The sequence below is a fragment of the Danio rerio genome, chromosome 17, assembly GCF_049306965.1.
Source record: "Danio rerio strain Tuebingen ecotype United States chromosome 17, GRCz12tu, whole genome shotgun sequence".
In the NCBI taxonomy this organism is placed as follows: domain Eukaryota; kingdom Metazoa; phylum Chordata; class Actinopteri; order Cypriniformes; family Danionidae; genus Danio; species Danio rerio.
The window spans coordinates 45,023,322-45,049,891 of record NC_133192.1 but is presented as its reverse complement, the minus strand read 5'-3'; the positions used below and the strand labels follow the sequence as shown (position 1 = coordinate 45,049,891).

At 36.0% G+C, this 26,570-nt stretch overlaps 1 protein-coding gene across 20 annotated transcripts in view; it reads left to right on the top strand.

Annotated features, from left to right (window-relative positions):
• The window catches only part of ralgapa2 (Ral GTPase activating protein catalytic subunit alpha 2), a 324,474-nt gene that overhangs the window by 75,462 nt on the left and 222,442 nt on the right, over window positions 1-26,570 (top strand). For all 20 annotated transcript variants that reach the window (XR_012393091.1, XR_012393092.1, XM_073927824.1 and 17 more), the window contains exon 3: window positions 3,869-3,918. Coding sequence is in view for 18 of the 20 variants with exons in the window: in XM_073927824.1 (XP_073783925.1) it covers window positions 3,869-3,918 (50 nt within the window). In the remaining 2 variants the exon portion in view is untranslated. The remainder of the gene's footprint in view (window positions 1-3,868; window positions 3,919-26,570) is intronic.

The following is a 26,570-nucleotide window of genomic DNA, read 5'->3' as shown; positions in this document are numbered from 1 at the left end:
CGATTTTGCAGACATAATTTTTTTAGTGCATGTTGGTAGAATGCAGAAAATGTGAGAAAACAGTGCACACTCTGAAATCATGAAGCAAAAACTCTGGATGTAGTTTCCACACTGTACCTGAAGTTTTGGAAATATTTCACCTTGGTCAATGTTTTCAAAAATGTTTTGGCTTTAGTAACCCGATACGGCATTTTTTTTGTGTGTGTGTACACACACAGCCAAATACCCGTGTTCGTGTGGACAGGGCCTACGGTTCCAGGTCAGTTTAATTTTTTTAATTGAATGTAACTTGCTTGCATACAATGACAGCACACAATGGTTTTGGAAACTAAGTTTTCAATATTGCATAAATAAAAAGAGATGAATAAATTTTAAAATATTCAGCCCTAGACTTTCTCAGCTTGACTAAGACTGCTGCCTCACTGTTGCCTGCATGGCACCTTGTGTTTAATTAATGAGGCTTTAGTTTTTTTTTTTGACTCCAGTCTCTGGCAAAAGTGGATTTCCTGGCCTTTGCCCTATGAAGGTCACCTGTTCTTCATGCCGAAACACAATTCTGCAGTAGACGTACATGTATTTGTTGTAAACGAAACCTGCACATTTCATACCCCTGCATATCAAAGAGTCATGTTACAGTTGACTTTTATTTTCAACTGAGTAACTTTTAGTGCGCAACATGGTGGCTCAGTGGTTCGCACTGTCGCCTGTCACTGGTTCGAGTCTCATCTGGGCCAGTTGGCATTTCTGTGTGGAGTTTGCATGTTTCTCCTGTGTTTTGCCTTGGTTTCCAACAGGTGCTCTGGTTTTCCCCACAGTCCAAGGAAAGGCGTTATAGGTGAACTATATAAACTAAATTGGCTGAGTGTATGTGTGCGGTAGCAATACATAAATTTCCCATACACTATCTACAATGGCAGCATGAGTGCACAAATTAGTACTTTTTGTCATTATTATGAATATTTACAACAAACAAGCATATGTTTTACGTTTGTGTTTTACTGTCAATTTAAAAAAAAATAAAAAAATTTTAAAAGACGGTAAATTTCACAATCTATAATACACAATGATAACTCCTGTACAGCAGTGACACTTGAATACCCTGTCAGAAACGTCTTGTGGCTGGGAATGACCTTTTTTACAATGTCAATAATGTTCATGTTAATGTTGGGTTCGTGTATTTACGTTAGATGGCCAAGGTGTAAATACACAGTACAGTTACAAGCTTATTGCTGCATTATATTCTTATGATAACATGATATTGTTGCCTTCAATGATTTCCTGAAGATAAAAACTGAAAAACAATGCAACTGGAATAACTACAGCAGTCGCGATCTTCTGATCTCAAATGAAGTAAGAGAATGCCATGACATATGATGACGTGTGCAGGTGCTGTAGTGCCATTTATTAAGGGTAAACTTTGAAGCCTTTCCCCTTCACACTCTGTTTTAAGGGCCAATGATACATGGAAACATAATATATATTTCTCTGATTTAATTCAATCTTATTCAGGCTTAAAATATAAACAATTTCAGGGTTCAAATTTATAGAATTTATACACTAATGAATGACTGAAATATTTGGTAGATTTTCTGCTCTGAAGGTCTAGGTTCTCCAATAGGTTCACTATTGTGGTCTTGCTTGGGGTACTGGTACTGGCAACGACTGTTAAATCACATCTACATTTGTTTTGTTTGGTCATCATTTTAGTAACATCAGCTGACCCCTAAACTTTTTGGGTCCTGTTCATGCCACAGCCAGCCTCATATTCATATATAAAAATTTTTTGCAATATTTTTAGAGATACACTTACCGGCCACTTTATTAGGTACACCTGTCCAACTGCTCGTTAGCTCAAATTTCTAAGCAGTCAGTCACATGGCAGCCACTCAATGCATTTAGGCATGTAGACTTAGTCAAGACGATCTGCTGCAGTTCAATCCAAGCATCAGAATGGGGAAGAAAGGTGATTTAAGTGACTTTGAAAGTGGCATGATTGTTTGTGCCGGACGAGCTGGTCTGAGTATTCCAGAAACTTCTGATCTACTGGCATTTTCACGCACAACCATCTTTAGGCGTTACAGAGAATGGTCAGAAAAAGAGAAAATATCCAGTAAGTGGCAGTTCTGTGGGCTCAAATGCCTTGTTGATGCCAGAGATCAGAGGAGTATAGCCAGCCTGGTTCGACCTGATCGAAAGGCAACTCAAATAACCACTCGTTACAATCGAGCTATGCACAACACGTCCAACCTTTAGGCGGATGGGCTACAGCAGCAGAAGGCCACACCCAGTGCCACTCAAGAAACCTCTGACTAAAGTTACAATTCACACAGGCTCATCAAAATTGGACAATAGAAGATTGGAAAAATGTTGCCTGTTCTGATGAGTCTCGATTTCTGCTGTGACATTCGGATGGTAGGGTCAGAATTATATATATATATATATATATATATATATATATATATATATATATATATATATATATATATATATATATATATATATATATATATATATTAGCGCTGGTTTCGGTGTCGGGAAGGTGGATGGTGAGGCGACAGTTTGGCTTAAACTTTTATGATGCCTCATCTTCTGACTCTCAGAATGTTCTATTGGGTATACATATTGCAAAACACTGAAACTACATGTTTATAGGAAATTAAAAAGCCGAACCACTTTCACACCACTGCATTCGTCTTTCCTCTCTCATCTACTAATTTGATGCATTCTTACTTGTGTAAGCTTGTTCCTCCATATCTGTGTTCAGGGCACTCATTTTGTAGCTAAAACTTTCTGCGACTGTGCAGCTTAACCAACTGCTGAGAGATGGCAGCGGGTCTGTGATGTTCGCCATCACGCAAGTGACATCTCGCTCTTTCTGACGGCTGAGCACGGAAAGTAATTCAGTGACAAATTATCCAGTGTATAAGATCTTATATATATATGTATATATATATATATATATATATATATATATATATATATATATATATATATATATATATATATATATATATATATATATATATATATATATATATATGTGTGTATATATATATATATATGTGTGTATATATATATATATATATATATATATATATATGTATATATATATATATATATATATGTGTGTATATATATATATATATATATATATATATATGTATATATATATATATATATATATATATATATATATATATATATATATATATATATATATATATGTGTGTATATATATATATATATATATATATATATATATATATATATATATATATATATATATATGTGTATATATATATATATATATATATATATATATATATATATATATATATATATATATATATATATATATATATATATATATATATATATATATATGTGTATATATATATATATATATATATATATATATATATATATATATATGTATATCACAAAATATCTATAGTCAACAGTCATGGTCTGCTTTGATTTTGACACACTAGGGTTCAGATGCCACTCATTCAGATGAACTAATCTAAGCAAACCTGTCAAGTGTGAACAGATTCTTAACATTAAAAGTTAACCAGTTAAGTCCAGTTAAGTAGACTTTATGGTAAATCCCAAAAGAAAACCATCATCACAATAATCATTATAAAAATCAATCAATGCTCTCACTCTCTGCGTACTAGTATTCATCATACCATCCCTAATATCTGAAGATTACTACACAATGTCAGCATGTTACAATACTCTGTCATCATGCATCATAAACAAACTGTTAAAAAAAAATCGCCACAAGCTTGATTAAATAAAAAGAAAATGAAGCGTAAAAGAATAAATCTGCAATGACACTAATTCCTTTGCTTTTTTCTTCTTCTAGGGAACAAATCTCAACGGGAGGAGCTGGACTCCATCCTCTTTATTTTTGAAGTAAGTCTTTTACACATGATTAGTGTTTAGCGCTGTTTGTTGATGTTGAGCTCTTTTTTTATAAGCAGGATGACTTGTGTGTTTGTGCCAGAGCAGGTTTTTCCACTTTTTCTTTCTCTCTCCTGATTTTCCTGGAGGTGCCGTCTTCCCTTTGTTTTTCCTGCCTGGCTGAAAAGTAGACACTAGTTTGCAATACAAATAGGCTGGCAGGGCATTCTCTGGTTTCATTTGCTCAGAAAGGTGAACAGTGTTTCTTTTTTAGGAAATATGGTGCCTCACTGTAAGGAGAGAGTTTGCATTACATAAACAGAGTTTAACTTGAAAAGTCAACTGTTTTTTTTTTCCATTTTTGTTTTGTTTTTGTTTAAACTACACTTAAAGTCTGAATTATTAGCCTCCCTGTTTATTTTTTACCCAATTTCTGTTTAACAGAGAGAAGATTTATTTAACACATTTCTAATCACAATAGTTTTAATAACTCATTTCTAATAACAGATTTATTTTATCTTTGTCATGATGACAGTACATAATATTTTACTAGATATTTGTCAAGACACTTCTATTCAGCTTAAAGTGACATTTAAAGGCTTAACTAGGTTAATTAGGTTAACTAGGCAGGTTAGGGTAATTAGGCAAGTTATTGCATAATGATGGTTTGTTCTGTAGACTATCGGAAAAAAAAATGGCTTGAAGCTAATAATTTTGCAGCCCAATAGCAATTATTCACTCACAGTGTGTCTGTAAATTTTACAGTATTACTGGCAATTTTTACAGTATTATTGCCAATTTTCACAGTATTACTGGCAAAATTTTACAGCACACTGTAAATGAAAAGTACTTAATTTATAGTTCAAAGCAGTTTAATTGTGTTGTAGTAAAACTAAAACTACAGCACAATTGGTAAATTTCAGTTTTGGTATTTCAGCTTAGGTATACTTATAAATTTTACAGTATTACTGGCAACCAAAAATGCCAGTAATACTGTAAATTGTACAGCAATTTTTACAGGGTAGATGTAAAACAAATAATTTCTGACCTCAAGCTTAAATGTAATCGCTGAATATATTTCCTACAGCAGTCAAATTAATATAAGGAATTAATTCACCAAAATAGCAAAACCTTTTCAAAGTTTTTTGTGGCTTGTTTTTGACAGTACTGTAAAAATACTCAAAAGTATGTCTGTCAATGTTTTCAAACAATTTTTATTCGATTTACCAAAGTCATACATGTGGCAATTTCACATTTGTCACATCCATAAGGGAGAGATGTCACATTTATAACAAAGGTTTTTCCTCATAAATGCAAAAATGTAAAATAAAATGAAATCAGTTGTTTTTGTTCAATTGAGAGGCAACACTTATCCATTTGATTAGCATTGTTTCTTTTTGGTTGTGCAGTTTTTTACAGAATTCACTATGCTGTAAACTGTAACTCGCAAACTTTTTTGGTCACGTCCATAACAGACGTTTATTTTCCTCATTTACAATATAAAAAATGTTTACAGATAGATATTTTTCTGATCCCATAACTCTGTGGTTAGTAGTTTTGGAAAATATGCACAGATGTTTCAATAAAATGTTAAAGGGCCATGAAACCCCCTCGTTTCAGCAGGGTGTTTTCACACCTCTACTTTGGAAAAAGTCAGAAAAGTGGGCGTGTCCAGCTCTGTTTAGGGGGAGTGTCGGAGGAAGAAAAGAGGCTTGTTGTGGAAGTGTCTATTTGGGCGCGCTGAATTTCAGAGTCAAAACACACAACCACAGCGGACAATGTGACTGTGTTTACATGGACACCTGTAGTCGAATTATTTGGCAAATTATTAAATGGTGGACTTTAACTGCAGTTTGGCTCTTTCATTCAGGGAATTTATTCATGTCCCTCCCGACAAACGTGATATTTGATTCGAGGAACTGCTCTAAGCGTGTATTTTTCATGCAATGTTTGATACCGCACGGCGAATGACAGAAAAAAAAAAAACTCAGCATTTCCCGGAAACTTAGATGCACTCGGCAGGTAGCGTCAGAAAGCCGTGTGTGTTATTCCGGCCACAAAATCCAACACAAGGTTATAGTTTGGTTGTAACTGTTAGTGCTAACTTGTTTACACTCGGTGCAATAGTTTGTTTGATACGAATAAAATACGAACTGAATAAACAAAGAGCACTGGTCGCTCACTTACCAAATCTGTAGAGACAGGACAATCACCAGCAACTAGAGCCGCGTCTTTATTTAGAGGAGACTACAAGCGAATCCAGATCTCAGCGTTTGCAGATGAGAACAGCTCTCAGGTAAACAATAATCCTCCTTAGACACGTAAGTTATTGTTGTCGCGCGTCGCATACACTGTTAATCCACACGTGAGTCTGAGCTCTCACAGAGAGAAAATGAAAACAAAACTTAACTGCAGCAAACTATAAAAGCAACACTTCATGTCTAGACTCTGACAGTAATGAATATTAATGAAGTTGCACAATAGAGCGCGCTGATTGGTTTGAACCAAGCCTTACTCATGCATTAATCTACTCTGCATGCATTAATCTACTCTGGCACAGACGTCCAGTCTGCACGCTGGAATACAACGCTATTATGTCATGACCGTGACGCAGCTTCAAAAATTCGTTTCAAACCGGAAGTACGAATTTGCTTGAAATAACGCAAAAACAACCAATTTACACTTTTTAGTGAAATATAGGTGTCCTAATAGTGTTTTTAGCAGTGTGGGACACATATACGACTGTCAATAGCTCAAAAAATGTGTTTTGGTGTTTCGTGACCCTTTAACATTAGGGCTACAACAACGAATCAATTAAATTGATACAAATCGATTACTCAAAGCGCTGGTAATCGACTCATTTTATCGCATGATACAGAACTGTTTGATTATTTAAAAATGCTTAAGTTCAGTGTGGAGCTAAGTGAACACTGTCTCTCATGCACTACTGTAATACAGAGTTGGCACCTCATAGACAGAGATGAGCAGGAAAGGAGTTTAACAGCTAAGTAATTCTCTAAAGAATCCTACGTTTGTTTCATTTTTAAGTGAGGACCGTAAAGTCACTTGTGCTGGTGTTTTTAAATCATTATCCATCTTGACAAGCATGACAAGTTTGACAAAATTCAAACTGAGCTTTGGTGCGTTAGCTAGCGCTGATCCAGAGAAGTGTCATTTTATCATAGTTATGCAACGTTTTTACCACCTTATTCTTATTTTATGTTTTAGACATGTAAATACACACGAGTAGTAAAACAATACATTTAGAGTTTGTAAAATGCACAAGAATGTATATGTGCGCCTATAGGCGTCCTGCTCTAAAAAAGGAGGCGTGTTGAGGAGCATTGCTGGTGCGTTGCTATTTTGAAGAACTATAATAGACAGCACAATAGACCAGATCAAAGCCGGTCTAAAGTCCAGTGCAGAGCGGATTTGTTGTGCGCCTCGCTTACACATTGCTTAATACACACAGGATGTACAGCAATACACAAATATCTTTACAAAGGAAAAATAATTAAAGGATTGAAATATTACCAATTTTTTTTTGTAGTTTACATAAATGTAAATAAAAAAATAATAATTTTATTAATAATAATAACTCCTTACATTTATGTAGCGCTTGTCTGGGCACTCAAAGCGCTCTACACATAGGTGGGAATCTTCTCATCCACCACCAGTGCGCGACGGCAGCCATTTTGCGTCAGACCGCACACCACACACCAGCTGATTGGTGGAGAGGAGACAGAGTTAGTTTACTCATGAAAATTTGCTTGTGTATAATGTTATTATTATTATTTATTTTATGCATATTTATATTTGTTTTTATTAAAAACAAGCTTAGATTTGCCCACTTTTCAGGTTTTAAACCATAATTGCATAGCATGTGTGAAGCAAAAATTTGGGAATAACTCAGTATTTTTGACCACTCTCCGTTATTATTGTTCATTTATTCATTTACTGGAAATTAGAACTGAATTTAGAAATAGTTTTGAAACCAATCTTTGCGCTTAATAAATAAAATTAATTATGTATAGGCTAATGGATGTCTGTGTGTATAAGTTAGTGAAAGTAAAGAATGAGGAGGCTCATTCTCCCATTCTCGCGCGGCAGATGCTCTGTTTAACTGTAAATGTAAATGTAAATATTTAAAAGAAAAGAGCTGTAAATAGCAAATGCATAATGTTGCGACGCAACTGACTTTTAAAAGGAAAGGGAGATGAGACTCTGATTGGTTTATTCTCAAAACACGCCTATAACTCATTAAGAGAATAAGCTCCACCCTGTAAACCATGCACCGTGGCGCAAAGCGGATTTTTCTGTCCTTAAAATAGCAAAAGTGGATTCGGACACGCCCCTAATGCTTTTGCACTCTGTGGTTGGACTTTTCACCTGTATCGTCAAAATAGAGCCTTATATCTCATTAAGATTATTTTTAACCCTAACCCATTGACAAATAATTTAGCTTGTTTTAAGCAGACAATCACTTAATTTTAAGGTTTTTTTATTCAGAAAACAGGACATAATTTCTAATGCTACTTAATGTGTCTTGTATGTATCTTGATTTAAAAATATTTAGATATTTGGATTTAAAACAGGACAAAACTACTAAGTTAGTTTATTTATTATTATTATTATTATTATTATTATTATTATTATTATTATTATTATTATTATTATTAATAATAATAATAATATTAAAACAGCTCAGGGATGAGCTTTTTTAAATAAAGGGTTTGAAATAAATGCTTTTCTTGTTTTTTTTTTAATCATTGATTAATCAAAAAAATAATCGACAGATTAATTAATTATTAAAATAATCATTAGTTGCAGCCCTAGTTAACATATACTTTCAATGTGAATTTGTTTTGAGATTAGACTTCAAATGTCACATCCATCATGCTGCAGTTGATCTAGCATAATCATTTGTGAAGTACTGGATCAGTAATAAAACCAACAAACATGTTTTCTCCCAAAAAAGCCCTTAAAATTTGACACATGGCTGACATATGAGACATGCTGTTTATGTTTTTGACATTGCATGTAAACGTTGAACCTAAATAGAGCATCTCATTAGCCATAGCAGTTGCGTCAGCTAGCAGCAGTGGCGTTGCGGAGCGCCTGCGTACAGCACCAGCAGGAGACCAACCATTAGTAGATTCACGCTGTTAATGCGGCATGAAAGCTCCACACAACCTCCATTTTACATAGCACATCCTCATTCCTCCCTCGTCCCGCATCGCAGCCGTCCTGTCATGGCTGCTGTTGTGTGTTGTGGCCTCGCTGCAAGAGATTACGGCAAACACCTTCATGTCGTGGGTGTCTGACCCCCTTTTTTTTGGGTGGGCAGAGGAGAGATGATCTGCTGTCGGGCAGGGGGTGTGCTATTGTCCTCCTCCTTCTCCTCCTCCTCTGCGCCTCTCTCTTTGTGTCTGGCACCGTCCAGCTCAGTCATGGATAATGGCTGCTTTCTACTGTGTGTGAAAATTTGCAGCACTTTGGCCCCCAAGGAGCTCACTGAATGTACAGATTTGGGAAGGCATTAAGAAACTACACTCTAAGAAATGCTGGGTTATTTAAATCCAAATTGGGTAAAATATGGACTAATCCAAACATTGGGTTAAATTTGGTCCTGTTAGTTTCATTAAAAAACAAAAAACAAAAAAAAAAATTCAGCAGTTGAGTTTGTTAATCCCGATTACACCCAGAATTGGGTTAAAATAACCCTTCATTTTTTAGAGTGGAGGAGACATGCTGTAATCCAGTCCAGTGAATTTATGATTTTTAAGATCTAAAAACTTAAGTTGTGTATTTAAAGAAAAATTTCAGATTCCGGTTGTTAAATAAAAGTTTGAGGTGGAAATATGAATCGCTTTTTGATTCTTTTTGAAATGATGTTTCAAATCATTCGATATCAATAATTATTTAATATTTTGTTGTTGTGTGGTCTTGACTTCATGCCAGTGTGTGTGTGTGATTGTGCCTGTGTGTGTAAATGTGGATGTTTGTTGTGTGTGCATGTGTGTAAAAGAAATAATGATGTTCCGATGCAGATGAAGAGAAACCGCGACGAGAAGAGCGCACATACATAAATGCATATAAAAGCGCATATTACATACAGTGTTTCCAGGAATTTTTCCAGCTGTAGCGGCAGGCCTTTTTTTACAAAGGTCTACCAACCTCTGGCTTTATTTTAATGACAAATGTCGTAAGCGCAATATTAGAAGTCGAGATCGCATTTATGTAGTAGCCTACAGCATGGGGATCTCTTTGCTTAAGCGCCGATTTTTCTCTGCTCGTGCACAAAACTTCTTGCACGCCCCCTGAAATATAAGAGCGCTTCTTGTGCGCTCTCAGATAAACGCCGCTAAAGTGCGATTTAGTGCATTTATGTAATGAGTATGTCTTCAAGATTTATTAGATTTGCTAGGAATATTTATGAATGTCTCTACAGAGCGACATATATGCATCCTGAATTAAAGTGAAATGGCTTTTGAGTTTTTTTTTTTTTTTTTTTTGGTTAGTTAACCACTTCATTTTAATTTACCAACATTACTAAGTCAAATAGTTTTAATAGTCAAAAAAAAAAAAAAAAGTATTTATAACGCTTCACTTTTTTCACATCTTTTTTATGCTACAGCCTTACTCCAAAATGGATTAAATTAATTTATTTCCTCAAAATTCTACACACAATACCCCATAATGACAATGTGAAAAAGTATATATATTTGTTAAATTGTTGCATATTTATTAAAAGTAAAAACCCTGAAAAATCCGATGTACATCAATATTCACAGCCTTTGCTCAATACTGTGTTGATGCATCATTGGCAGCAATTACAGCCTGAAGTCTTTTTAAATATGATGCCACAAGCTTGGCACACCTGTCTTTGTGAGTTTTTCCCCATTCCTCTTTGCAATACCTCTCAAGCTCTATTAGGTGGGATGGGAAGCAATGGTGTACATGTCAGGGTTCTGCCACTCTGGTCTTGTAAATTCTTGTTTTGGTGGCAGAGCTCTGACACTACCCATGACTGGTCCTGTTTCTGTCTCTGTGTGCTCGTGCGCTGTCGTGGGTGTACTCAGAGTGTGCGAGCTGCCGCTTGATGTGGCCACGCGCGATCTGCGTCCCTCACGCGCGCGCTCTTGTACTAGTGTTTGTGTTTGTTCTGTCAGCATCGCGCTGCTTTATTCTCGGCGCCTCCATCTAGTTGGTTTCAGTTTTGGTTGGCGCTGAGATGAAGCATGCGCGTTGCTTATGTGTGAGCGCACGGTAAGGTGTTTATCTATCGTGTGCTAGTGTCTTGCGTCTCTTGTCAAAGCACGTGGCTCGGTGTTTACATTGTGGTCACGTGCTTTTGTCGTGTGCTTCAGTGTTGTGCTTGTCTTGTCATGAACATGCGGTTAATGAGTTCTCTCATTGGCTGCATGTTCTTGTCCTGTGCTATGTGAGCGCATGGCTTGTGTTGTCTCTCTGTGTCATGCGCTCTCCCGTCTATTGTCTAGTGCCACCCTCCTTGTTAACTCATTATTAGTTTGTCATGTTCACCTGTGTGTCAATTTACTTTTTGCTTTATAATCCCCTCATGTTTTCAGTCCTGTGCCAGTTCGTTGTCTACACTCCCCCTGTGTTCCTGCTCCAGTTTTGCCTTGTCTTGCCAACCCAACCAAGTTTGTGTGTTTTGTTAATGTTTTCCCCCTTGGGGTAGTTTTGTTTTGCCTTTTATTTTATTATTAATAAATACCCATTATTTCTTTGCACTTGAGTCCTCGCTCCTTTTCCCCACCACGAACTTGACAGTACAGGCATTTTCAGATCTCTCCAGAGATGTTCAATAAGATTTAGATCTGGGCTATGGCTGGGCCACTCAAGGACATTTACCAAGTTGTTGTGAAGCCACTCTATTGATATTTTGGGTTTGCTTTGGGTCACTGTCCTGCTGGTAGATGAACTGTCCCCCCAAATAATGTTGTCCTTATATGCTGGCTAAATAATTTTGGTCTCTTGATGTCACAACCTAAATCTAACGTACTAATACGTTTTATGACGTTGTGGGCCTGTTAGGCTATAACTAAATGCACTACAAAACGTTACGTTTACACACAACCACAATTTACATGTAAATGCATCAGCTTTTTACAGTGTAATACTCACTACTCTTGAGTACTTTTGAAAGGTCTACGCTTTCCTCATACCTTGAGTAATATTTACAACAGATAATTTTACTACTACTCTTGCACTACATTTTTAGGCAAGTAATGTCTGTTTACATAAGTATGATTTTTCAGTACTCTGCTTATCACTGCTATTAAGTAATAATAAACAGCCAAAATCTTAATAATAGGCAAGCAATAAGCTATGCGTTAAAAGTGAAAATTGGTACTTAAACCAAAGGGTTACCAAACTAACTTGAAAATGCCAAATAAACTTCTAAATGTTAACAAAAAGTGTAGTTCAGTCATTCTAAAAAACAAATCTGTTTGTTCAAACTACTCAAATAAAATAATTCTTGAGTTTTTCTGAGGACCAATTAATTAAGTTATGTTAAATCCACTTAAATTTATAAAAACTAATAAGTTAACTTAATTCTTTATGTATTTCCAATACAAATCAATTGTGTTGAAGCCAGGATTTTTTACTGTGTACATTACACAATCATAACTTTTTTTTGTGAACAGAGTACACTTTAGGCATATTCTCAGCAACATTTTTCAGCTTTAGAATGTCCAGGTCATCTATTTTCAGTGGTGGTTATTCAAGCAACTATTGGCCGAGTTGAGCAGCTTTATGCAAATGCACAGTGATACGACTTCTTCACTGCCTGCATTGAGAGTTGATCACATGATCTGCTGCCTGATACCATTGAGTACAGCGCTTAATGGAACTACATGACTTAAGTACTACCAGCAATTGAAGAACATCTATGCCAACAAACCTTTAACCAAGAACTTGGTGATATTTTGATATGACTTGGTTTTTACTTCTGTGTCTTTTGTCATTCAGCCACCAAAGTTTCAGTGACATATCACTGGCCAGAATCCCATATCTCTGTATCGATCATGAAACTGGATCTAATTCAGTGTGAATAACCAAGAGTTAAATTTCTCCTTCATATGCAGTGAGATCAGCTCTTTGAAGCGCTAATAGTTCAACTTTCTTGTCTTTCTTCCACATTCAGTCCTAAAGTTAACTTGAGCACGCTTTTCGTCTCAAGCACACTGATCCTGACTGCTCATGAAACTCTTGGATGGTGAATGGGATCACTGTTATCGCCCTTGATAGTCATTAGCTAAAGGCAGATGCTTTGGCATCCATAATGGCGGCTTCCTCTCGCCCGCAGCTTTACTGTGAGCTGCCCACAAACCCGTCTCCCACTCACAGGTGCCACATAGACTCGCACAAAGAGCCTCTTATGGCAACGGCGAGATGGTTGGCACAAACAAGACATATTTGCATGTCGTTTCAGTCTCTTAAAGCAGTTCTACTTAAACAATATAGGAAATTTGAAACGCCGGGCTCACTAGAAATATGTGCCACAGCCTGCATTTTTGCGGAAAAAATATGTTGCTTTAAATAAGTTTTGTTGCACGTTTCGGATAACATCCACCAGAATTTTTTGTGAATCTGGAATCATTACTTAAGGTGCGTTTTGTTGTACTTTTCATACATGCATCCTTCTTCTACACAACCATAAGAAGGCGGGCTTGTTGTTTGGGCTAAATGATAAATCGCATGCGATTGTTGTGCGCATTTGTCTATAAAGGCGACTCTGTAATCAGTAGGGGTGTAATAAAGCACGGATGATCAGTGATTCATACCGATCACAATCCCCGGATTGGAACACAAATGGAATAATACATGAAATTAACAGTGGATTATAACATCTATTAGGGCTGTGCAATTAATCGAAAATCCGATTTCAATTTTGCCTTTTAACGATTATAAAAAACCATTAATCTAGATAAACGATTATTCCATCAGTCCCCTTTCCAGTTGTACACGTGTGAAAACTCTTTGCCTTTGCAAAGCTTAGTTCCATGTGAAAATGACTAAAAGCATGTGCTGTAATGTAACTTTTGCAGCACGGGATGCGCATCATTCATATTTTTAGAAGCGCAAAAAAGCACATGCTGTTGTGTGTGTGCGCGCCGTGCTTAGCCTTAGACAGGTAGCGTGTGTTTGCACGCGCACCGCGCTTAGCCTCGGACAGCAGAGCACACACATCTAACACGATCCTAATGTGAACTGTGAATGTGAAGTGAATGTGAAGTTGAGAATCAAAAGACATGTGAAAGAGAAACCATATATCAGAGCCGCACTATTCTTAAAGTGACAGTGTGCGATATTCCTTCTGCTGCCAACTGTTTTTATTATTAATCGATAATAAAATCAAAAATACAGTGAAGATGCTTAAATCACAGTTTAAACATAATAGATTTAATAACTCATTTCTAATAACTGATTTCTTTTATTTTTGCTATGATGACAGTACATTATATCTTACTAGATGTTTTTCAGGATACTAGTATTCAGATTAAAGTCACATTCAAAGGCTTAATTAGGGTAAATAGGCAAGTCATTGTATAACAGTAGTTCCTTCTGCAGACAATCAAACATATATATTGCTTAAAGGGGCTAATAATATTGAGCTATTAAATAGGTTTTAAAATATTCAAACCTGCTTTTATTCTAGCTGAAATAAAACAAATAAGCCTTTCTCCAGTAGAAAAAAATATTATATGAAAATACTGTAAAAAAAAAAAAAAAAAACTCTGTTAAACATCATTTAGGAAATATTTATCTATAAAATAAATTCACAGGAGGACGAATAATTTTGACTTCAACTGATAATCGTTTTGAATAATCGTGATTACAATTATGACCAAAATAATCGTAATTATGATTTTTCCCATAATCGAGCAGCCCTAACATCTATTTTACTTGGTAAATTTGTAATGTTTGCAGAGAGGTCGCCTCTTGCATCATCACATGTATGAAAGCATTTAGGCTTTCATGAAAAATGTAATTGTGACGGAAGAAGTTTTGGTAGGTGTATTAGGATTGTGGTGGCTTTCTTAGAAGGTGTTGGTTATTAATCTGTGGGTTATTAAAGATGTTTTCTGTCTCGTTTAGCTTGCATTAATGCATTTAGTGTAAACCGCACGATTAATCATTAAAAGATCTCAAAAGGATGGTGATTTGCATGTTTATTAATTCTTCGAATCTCTGCATTCAAATCTGTTTTTGAAACATACAAAAATTAAGAAATCGATCAAGTCTTTAGTCTTTTGAGTTGAAGTGACAAACAGTCGAATAACACAGAAGTACTGGGGTAACAGTTTTTAATTTAGATAAAATCACTGATGTTTATGGTTACAATCCTCTTCATCATCTAACCACAGCCATATCACCCTGCAGCCCAAGACCGGTTACTCACTGAAGCTAAGCAGGGCTGAACCTGGTCAGTACCTATGGGAGATCACATGGAAAAACTAGGTTGCTGTTGAAAGTGGTGTTAGAGAGGCCATAAGGGGGCGCTCAACATGTGGTCTGTGTGAGTCCTAATGCTCCAGTAAAAGTGAAGGGGACACTACACTGCCAGTGGGCGCCGTCTTTCAGTTGAGACATTAAACCGAGGTCCTGACTCTCTGTGGTTATTAAAATCTCATGGCACTTCTCAAAGAGTAGGGGTGTAACCCCGGTGCCCTGGCCAAATTCCCTCTGTCGGCCCTTACGATCATGGCCTTCCAATCATCCCCATCCACCGAATTGGCTCTATCACTGTCTGTTCACTTCACCAATAGCTTGGGCTGCCATCGCATCATCCAAGTGGACACTGGTGGTCGTGTGGAGAGATCTCCCTCATGATTGTGAAGCGCTTTGGGTGTATGGCCATACACAATAAATGTGCTATATTAATACACATTACATTACATTACATATGCATTTAACTTGACACTCAAAAATGAAAGTTGTTGGCAGCAAATAAAAAATTTAACCAAGTTGGCGACAACCAGCCATCAAAAACATGGCCCTAAATAATTCCTTAAAAATGACACATCTAGCAATGAAACATGAAGTTTTATGAGTGAAAAACTAAAAATTTATTGAAAATGAGACTAAAAATAAATATGGGTTGTACGAATTATAATGTTAGATTTCTATATTTAGGGTTATCAGCAATAAAAGTAGTAACAGTGAATTTTTCACAGTACTGAATATTTTTCTGTTTATTTTTATTCAGCTCATCATTTCTTAATTTTATTTTGAATAAAATTACAGCTTTTAAGTTCTGTTTGTTAAAACCTAAAGTTTCTTGTAGTACTGTTTTTGTGATAAATGGAAAGCAATGGAAATGTCTCCCCCCTTTTTGGCTGATCCGAAAAATGGTCCAATCCATGACTTAAAAAACATCTTGTGATCTGAACCATGAGATTTGTGATCCATTATACCACTAGTAATCAGATGTTAATCTTCAGAACTTCAGCTGTGTTCAGCTGGAGCTGCGTTTTAGAAAGCCATCGTTCTCTGACAGACTACGCAAAATATTGCATGCGATATCACACGAAAGTCAAATCACAAATAATCATTCGTGATATTAACAGCTCTTTGCATAGCCTTTCTGTCTTTTGTAATAAATAATGGTAAAGTTAAACCTAAAAGCATGCGCAAATACCACATATAATGACATTTTTACTCAACTTTCTACACAGCTTGAGTATTTGGTGTAAGTCCCTCTGTGAAATTATGTGTCGTCTTACACAGAATAAAGCACGTAACATACTATTTCATAAAAGCGTTCTAAGCAGTGACAAAGGCATTGCATCATTACATACTGTATTTTCAGGAAAATTCGAAGAAAAAACTCAGATAAATGTTGTTGTGGTCTTGGTTTTATTAATGAGTCAACTAAAAACAATTATAACTTGTGTTTATCCTACATTTATATATATATATATATATATATATATATATATATATATATATATATATATATATATATATATATATATATATATATATATATATATATATTTAAAAAAAAGTAATACCTTTTTAACTTTTATTTAATGTTTACAATGCAAATCCAGTTAGATCCACTTTATTTGGTAAACAAAGCAAGTCTCATATAAGATATCTACTACAAGGCAGAAAATATTAATTTACAAACTGTTTTGTAAATTAATCATATAAATATTTTCATATTAGTTAATAATATTACTGAAAATAATTTAAAAACGGAATAAATATGAATTTACTTGAAAGTAAATAAACAGGATGAATGATGGACTAAAAATCTATGGAATTCTGTGCACCCAGATTTCATGTGACCCTAATTATAAGGAAGTCCCATATTATTTGAGGGCATATTTGCTCCTCTTTATGCTTTATGTATTATAGAAGTATCGGATCACGTTTCAGTACCGATATCGGTAGATACTCAAAATCAAATGACTCGAACTCTGACTTTAGGGCAAAAAAAAACTGATTTTCGAAGTCGATCATACTCTACTTTTACCAATTACTTGTTGTAATTCTAACTTTAAACCTTGCAGGATACATTTTAAGAAACCTTACTTCAGTCCAAATAAGCATATGATGACGGAGAGCATTTTAAGCCTCTCAGCCTGTATTAAGCACCAATGATCTATTGCTGTGACCAGAAGGCTTGTTGTGGAAGTTCAGCATCTGTGAGAAACTTGTTGGATTCCGTGACCTTCTTTCAGTAGACTAGTCCTGAAGCCTGTGGTCTCAGGCCCTTCTGTCAGTCACTGCAGACCTCTGATCCCTCGCTCTCTAAGCTCATGTCCTGCGCCTCCTTCCTGAAGGCCATCTGACCAGTTTGACCCTGGGTCAATGCTCCGCTTTATCTTTTCTGCTGACTGCTAAGTCTCGGGTAAATGAATGTGCTTTGCTGACGGACGTGTTCCTCTACATCCTGTACAGGTGCCTGTCAATATTGTTATGCTCATTTGCACAAGGTTTTAATAGTAAGTGACAGCCAAGCTCTGTAACTTGCTTGGCATAATTTTTTTTTTCTTTATGTTTGTTATGGTCCAAAACCCCAAACTGGCTGTTTTTAATCATAAATTGTTGTAAGCTGAACATTTAAAGACATACGTTTGATCTTGATAATTTTATAATAATCTTTGCCAATATTTGAACAAAGTTAAAGTCAGAATTATTAGCCCCCCTTTGATTTTTTAATTTTATATATATATATATATATATATATAAAATATATATATATATATTTCCCAAATGATATTTAACAGAGCAGAGAAATTTTCACAGAATGTCTTATAATATTTTTTCCTCTAAAGAAAGTCTTATTTGTTTTATTTTAGTTTGAAAAAAATCTTATTTTTTTTAAAAGCGTTTTAAGGGCAAAATTATTAGCCTGTTTAAACTATATTTTTATCGGTAGTCTACAGAACAAACCAACAATATACAATAACTTGTTTAATTAACCTACCTGTAGTTAAGCTAATTAACCTAGTTAAGCCTAGTCAAGTGACATTTAAAGGCTTAACTAGATTAATTAGGCTAACTGGTTAGTTAGGGTAATTATGCAAATCAATGTATATTGATGGTTTGCTCTGCAGACAATCGAGAAAAAAAATTGTCTAAAGGGGCTAATAATTTTGACCTTAAAATGTATATTAAAAAATTAAAAACTGCTTTCATTTGAGCCGAAATAAAGCAAATAAGACTTTCCCCAGAAGACAAAATTATTATATATTATCAGACATACTGTGAAAATGTCCTTCCTCTGTTAAACATCATTTGGGAAATATGACATGTATAAAAAAAAAATTCAAAGGGGGCTAATAATTCTCACTTCACCTGTAGCTATTGAAGCTACCTTCAAGACTGAAATGAAATACGATGCGTATGGAGTGCTGAAATATAATTGGGTAGTCTGGCATTGGGTGGGTTATAGAGACCATATGTGACAGACATTCTGACACATAAGGCATATGTTCAAAAGGGAATGACTGAATTTAGCATTGTTTTCAGATAGGTACAGTATGTTCACTAAGCATGATTCTTAAATATCTGCAACCATATGATGGTAATTGTATTCTTAATAGAAAAGTCAAAAACTTACATACAGAATTTTTTTTTTTTTTTTTTAACATGATTATCCCAAGCTGCGTTTGATTGGCCACAATGTTCCCCTGAGAGATTACAACAATTAACATTTTCATGAACACTTTAACAACATTTCATTTCATTTTCTTGTCGGCTTACTCCCTTTATTAATCCGAGGTCGCCACAGCAGAAGGAACCACCAAATTATCCAGCAAGTTTTTACGCAGCGGGAGTTTTTCCGCTGCAACCCATCGTTGGGAAACTGGAGTAAAAATTTCTATCGAAACTATTTGCAATAAAGCAGTTATTTAAAATTGTAATAAATATATAGCAATGTAACTTTTTTGACATTTAATAAATGCCACCTTGATGAACAGAATTATAAAAATATTATAAAAAACATTTTTTTATTAAAAAAAAAAAAAAAAAAAAAAAAACTGACCCCAAACTTTTGACAGGTAGTGTGTATGTGGGACTCTTAACTTGGAAACAGGAGATGCAGCAAAGTCACTTTGAATAAAGTTAAAGCCAGCTGCATTATTTTTGCACTGCACTATTTTCTATTTGTTGCTAACTCCACCAGCCATCTGTTCACATGCGTGGCAGGATGCAAAACACAGGTATATATGGATTATCAGGGCTCGAAATTACCCTTTTTGCTTGGTAGCACTCGTGCTTCCAACTTTAAAAAGTTAGGAGCACCAGCCAAAATTTAGCTATACCTACCAATTATAAGCACCGCTACTACAAGTTTTAATGTTATATTAACAGATTTACTGCATTTGAAATCAACACTAAACAATCTAACAAACAAACAAAATGACATCTGCATGCGACCACCGGCCATGCACGCACTGCTTGACATGAATGAAACTTAGTTAACAATAATAACTTTATGTAATAATAATAATAATAATACTGACTGACATAATAGCTTATTATTTGCATACGTCATCTTAATAGCAATACCGTTTTTTTCATGAGCTGCAATATTAGTTTTATCATAATGAATGCAAGCCCTTTTGCGATGGTGTACGTGGTGTCACATTTTACATATAGCTGCCACCTGCACAGCTGACAGTATCCTGACGATTAAATGAAGGACTAAACAGAATCTCTCGCGCTTAAAATGTGTAGATTTGGCGAACACTGTTACCTGCAAACTCCGTCACACATGCTTTATGGTGAATGTTTGGTCAATTTCATATCGGACTTTAAACACTGATAGTCTTTTGTCCACTCTTCGAAAAGAGTAAACGGTGGATTAACATTCACCACATGATCACTAATCAGATGTGTCATTGTTGGTAACTTTAGGCGTTTTCTAAAGCCTGGTTTATACTTCTGCGTCAAGTGACCGGCATAACCCACAGCGCAAGCAACACGCGTAGCTGTGCATTTATACTTCTGCATGCTGACTCTGTTCATCTGCATTAACACTTCCAAAACGCTAGTTGGCAGTGAGGTGTTAATCAGTCTCTGTGTCGAGTTTCTTCGCCTGTGTTTTGTTCTTTCTGAATGCTTCCGGGATGTACAAGTGGCTCAAACTCGCTCATTTTGAGGCAGGAACCGGCGGACAACTTGCACTATGAGGTAAACACAAAACAAAACTTTCCATCCGGAGCTCCATCACAGGACTCCACACTTGTAAACAATCGCTCCATCACGGTTGTAGCTCTCCCTGTCATCTGAAAAGAGCAAGAAAGGCATCAACTGAGTGATTGACAGCTGATATTAACCAATCCGTTCGCATTCAGTTCTAGAGCAGTGGGCCAATCAGAAGAGCTTGAAGACGGGGTAAGCATTGCGCGCTTTGTTTACAGCAGCAAGTTGACATGACATCTGTTTTAAACTTTTAATGAGTGCTGCGTTTGTCGTCTCAGGTGCTAAGATGCGTTCTGCGTGAATGTCTCCTAAATCTGCGTGTGCGGTGAACATTTTGCAGTGAAAACTGGTCGCATGGCACCAATTTTATGCAGTCGCACAATTGCTCACAAATATATTTTAACGTCGCATACATAAAATTTTGGGTGCATATGCGGCCAATACGATTGCAACTATGAGCCCTAATTGTACATTTATTCAGAGCCACCTTGAAAAGGCGAAAGGTCTGTTTAAATGCGTCTTTTGTTTATCAATTGTACATTTGTTGTATATCAATTGTACACATGTACACTGCTGAGTATGCACATTAATGCACATTTAAGCGTATTGTGTCAACTAACTCAACACTTAACGTCATTTTTCTGGAGTTGAAGAACACCAGTAAACATCAAAAGTGCATCTGTTTTTGCAGAGGCTCATAAATATTCACGACCATTCCAAACACAGTCAATATATCCAACTTCTGATTCTAGGGCTTTTTGCTGGGGTATTAAATGAGCATTTAAAATGGTTGCTTGGGAATTGTTTTACTTATTTTAGCCTGCTATGTAAATATAAAGAACAATTTAACCTTTTTGAATCAATGCACTATATGGCACCTTTAAAATGCAGCTCTACTGTAAAGATGCACACATTTATCATGACAAAAGAATCCACAATACATGAATGTTTAATTGTATCTGCAGAGGCCTAATAATATAAGGGGCATGCTCTGGGCTTGTTGTCATAAATCTTCTACCAATTGTTATCAGAGTGAGAAAAGAGTTTTACAAGTGTGTAATTAATTTGTTACTGTGTCAGTTTTCTTACAAGCAGAGCCGATTGGTCATCAGTGATGTCCATTAGGATTTATCAGTATGCAAATGGGGCCAAAATGATCATAAATAAGAACGCAAGGAGGTGTAACTTTTTTGTCCCTCTTTATCTTTCTCTCTCTCTCTCTCTCTCTAAATTATGTTAGCAAGCGTCTAACAACCACTCAGAACACCTTAGCAACTGCCAAGCAATGCCTTAGCAACCACTCAGAACACCATAGCAACTGCCTAACAGCACCTTATCAACCACTCAAAGGACCCTAGCCACGGCCTAGCAAACACTCAAAACACCCCAGCAACCACCTAGCAACACCTTAGCAATGACCTAGAATATATTAGCAACTGCCTAGCAACCACTCAAAACACCCTAGCAACCGCCTAGTAACCACCGAAAACACTGTAGCAATGGTCTAGCAATGACTTGGAACACCCTAGCCACTCCTTCGCAACCCCACTTAGAACACCTTAGCAACTGCCTAGCAACACCTTAGCAGCCATTTAGAACACCATAGCAGCTGCCTAACAACACCTTATCAACCACTCAGAAGACCCTTGCCACAGCCTAGCAAACACTCAAAACACCCTAGCAACCACCTAGCACCATCTTAGCAACGACCTAGAACATCTAAGCAACCACCCAGCAACATCTTAGCAACCACCCAGCAGCCAATCAGAACATTTTAGCAACCACCTAGTAACAGCTTAGCAACAACCTAGAACATCTTAGCAACCATCTAGCAATGCCTTAACAAACCACCCAACACACCCTAGCAACACCTTAACAAACACTCAAAACACCCTAGCAACGCCTTAGCAACCGCCTAGCAACCACTCTCTCTCTCTCTCTCTCTCTCTCTCTCTCTCTCTCTCTCTCTCTCTCTCTCTCTCTCTCTCTCTCTCTCTCTTTCTCTCTCTATCTCTATCATATTCCTCTCACCAATCTAGATGACCTGGGGTAACCCTCTGCGTCAGAAACAGATCCACCTCTCTGACTAGGAGCTTTTAGCTTGTTCTTTCCTGTTTTGATGGATTATGATGATATTTAAATTTTGGGGAATTTAAGCTAAGCTATGAGAGGCTGTGCTGTAATATTCACCCGCTGTCAGTGTTGTGTAAATATTGATCCAAGTATGTTTCATGGATATCAGGATCAAAACCTATAACATAAGGGGCGTTTTACAAATTTCACTTCTCAAATTTCCGTCAAAATACAGACTTTTACCAGAGGTAGAAGGTAACAGATTACGACTGCTTTCATTACAGCACTTGAGTGCATTTTTTCTGCTTTGTTTGCTTTTATTGGTGCAATTAAATCGTGGTACTTTGAATAAAAATTAAGCATTTGCTGCATTAATTATTCACCCAAAGTACAAAGTACAGAGCAATAGGGGTAAGCTGTCATTTGAACAGGTGCTTTTTTACGATTTTCTCGTTGATATTACCAGTTAACTGTTGTAAATAGAAAGCTCAGTTCGTTCAATGACTGCATTTATTGCTGGAACAATGTATAAGTTATAATGAATTAATGTATATCACAATTCAGATGAAAGATGAAGTTTGTCCTTGAATTTAAGATTGTTTACCTCTACTCATTAACATAATTCGAGTGTTTAAATAAATTTGAAAGGGCTTCTGATAACACAATGAGACCGAAAATACATTGTTTTACAACAGGGCAAATGATAAAGGCTTCATGAAGTCACTCTACATTGTAAATATTCTTTGTTAATATTATTATTTTGAAATCGTGGCTTAAATTGCAGTCTCAATAAATGGTGCACAAAAAATATGGGTGTCATTTTATATCTTTAAATCTGCGTGTGCCACTTTTGAAGGACACTGTAAAACTGTTGACACAAACCTGATTCGCTTTGTTGAGAACCTGATTTTATTTTAACTTAAAAAATAAAAAACATATATAAAAAAGGGTCCATTTTAATGTTAATGACCATTTTAAGGTTACAGAGTTGACAAAATATTTGTTTGTGACTGGAAAAACATGTCATAATGCTCTCAAAATCAAGTCAATATTAGGATTTCAGTTAGATATTGAGAAATTCTGCCACGTCCTGTTCCTCTATTGCATTGTCCTGTTTTCTAACACGGTCCTGTTTTTTTTTTTTTGAGCAGTGCAGAAACTGAAAGCTTTTGTTATGTTTGAGGGATTTGTATTGAGTTGCTTCCCTCTTCTGGATCGTTTTGGTATTGCGGTGATGTGTCCTAAAATGTTACAGTTTTTTTTGGTAGAGATTTATCTCTGGCACATAGAATATTCATTAGGGAATTATTCAATTTCTTCTACCATCATGGTAGTTAAAACTGCAGTCATTTGGACATTTCTTTTTTTTTAAAATGCAGTCTCCATAGTATTTCCTTTCAAATTCAAGCAGTTATTTTTATGCCATACTTTCTGCGTAAAATTCTATCAATAGGACTCTCATGTGTTTATTTAATAGCTCATTTTTGCAAAAAAATAAAAAATAAAATAAAAAAATGTTTGCCTGAGTGTGCATAAATGTAATAAAACAGTTCAGTGAACGATAATTCTAATTCAGAAGTTCTGTTTAATCAAAAACTTAGGTTTGTTAATGAAAATCATCCTGCCTGGAGTGATGTAGATGGATATTTTGCAATAATAAGAATTTAAAATGAAATTGTGGATGTTTTGCAATATGTTTTTACAATAGATAGATGGATGGATGGATGGATGGATAAATGAATAGACATATGGATAGATGGATGGATAGATGATAGATAGATGATAGAAGGATAGATTGATAAACTAACAGATGGATAGATTGATGGATTTATGAATGGATGAATGGATGGGTGGGTGGATGGATGGATGGATGGAAGGATGGATGGATGGATGGATGGATGGATGGATGGATGGATGGATAGGTGGGTGGATGGATGGGTGGGTGGATGGATGGATGGATGGATGGATGGATGGATGGATAGGTGGGTGGGTGGGAGAATGGATGGATGGGTTTGTGGGAGAGTGGATGGATGGATGGATAGACATAGAAGGATAGATGGATGGATAGATGGATAGACATGGATGGATTGATAGATGGATGGATGGATGAATAGATGGATAGACTGATAGATTGATAAATGGATAGATTGATAGATGTATAGATAAAGAGATAGACAGATAGAAGGATGGATGGATGGATGAATGAGTGGGTGGGATGATGGATAGATGGATAGATGGATAGACATATGTAATGATAGGTAGATAGATGGATAGATGGATGGATAGAAGGATAGATTGATAGACTAATAGATAGATTGACAGATGGATAAATAAAAAGATGGATGGATGGATGGATGGGAGGGTGGATGGATAGATGGATAGACGAATAGATGGATAGACATATAGGAGGATAGGTAGATAGATAGATGGATGGATAGAAGGATAGATTGATAGATAGATTGACAGATGATAGATAAAGACATGGATGGATGGATAGATGGATGGATGGATGGATGGGCAGGCGGACGGACAGACAGATAGATAGACGGATAGTAGGATAGATACATAGATGGATAGAGGGATAGAATGATAGATTGATAGATATATGGATATGACTAACCCAATTTAAAGTTAGCTTAAATGCATGAGGAGTCCATAAGTGTAATAAAGCTAATAAAGCCTATGCTGTCAGCAAACAAACACTCCTGACCTGTTTTAACATAGACTTTCACTGTGCCGATTTCAAACCCCAAAGGAAAAAAAAAAAAAAAACTGATAATTGTCTTCTTAAAATAATATCAGTACTGTTGATTATGAAAATCATTCAATTAAAAGTTAGCGTTGTTCCCTATTGTCTTCAACTCATATTTTGTAAACATTTTTGTTTGATTTATGCTGTGCCTTGAGCTACAGCTTTCCATGAAACCGTGAGATTAAAAATCCCTCACTAACCATGTATTTATATACAGTGACCTTTGATCCTCTGTGCTTCTTTTTTGACTGTTTGCTTTTGCTTCTTGTATCGTGTGACTGCCATTCCCACATCATTTACTTGCTTTTCCTTACATGGGTGAACTTATTAATGTGTTTTTATTATTTTTTTTTTTACGATGGCTGTTTAAAACAGATGACATAGCATTGAGTCTAATAGATGCAGAGGTCTTTTGTCACGTTTTATGATTTATCTGAAGACATAACTGACCATTGTACATTAATTTTGTATCATAAAAGCATTCTATAAGATACACGTGCCTCATACAGAGTTACACAGAGTCAGATAATGAGTGCTTTTCAAAATGAACACACAAATACATGTGAACATTTTAAAGCAGAATGGCATCAGTAAGTGAGCTTTGTGTGTCCAGTTCTGCTTTCCAAAATCCAGAAAGCACACTTGAAACTTAAAGGAACAGTTCACCGAAGGCCTCCACTGGGTCAATATACATGGCTGGACTCCTATACCTGTCAACCCTCCTGTTTTTCCCGGGACTTAACTGTATTTACAGTTCTATCCTGCTATCATCCTGTAAAAGTATTTTCCTGTATTTCTCCCGTGTTTTCAATCTTTCGATGAAGGGTGGTAATAAACATTAAAGAGCTGATCCTACCAATATGCAACCCATACCGTCAAACCACCAGGGGGCGCCCCTTACTCTTAAATGAGAGTCAGTTCTGTGCTTTCGTTTTATTTAGGCATGAAAACACTGGCTGTTTCTCAATTTCAAAAAAGCAGAGAACGAACTTGCAGAACAAATCTGCAGGCTATTATATGCTGTATTAAGAGGAGCAAGATCAAATTTCGGCGCACTTCCTAATCTAATCTTATTTCGACGACTTTCCCACACCTGGGAGAGTTATGGTGTGGAAAAGCCTCTAAAAAGCTTACAAGGGTT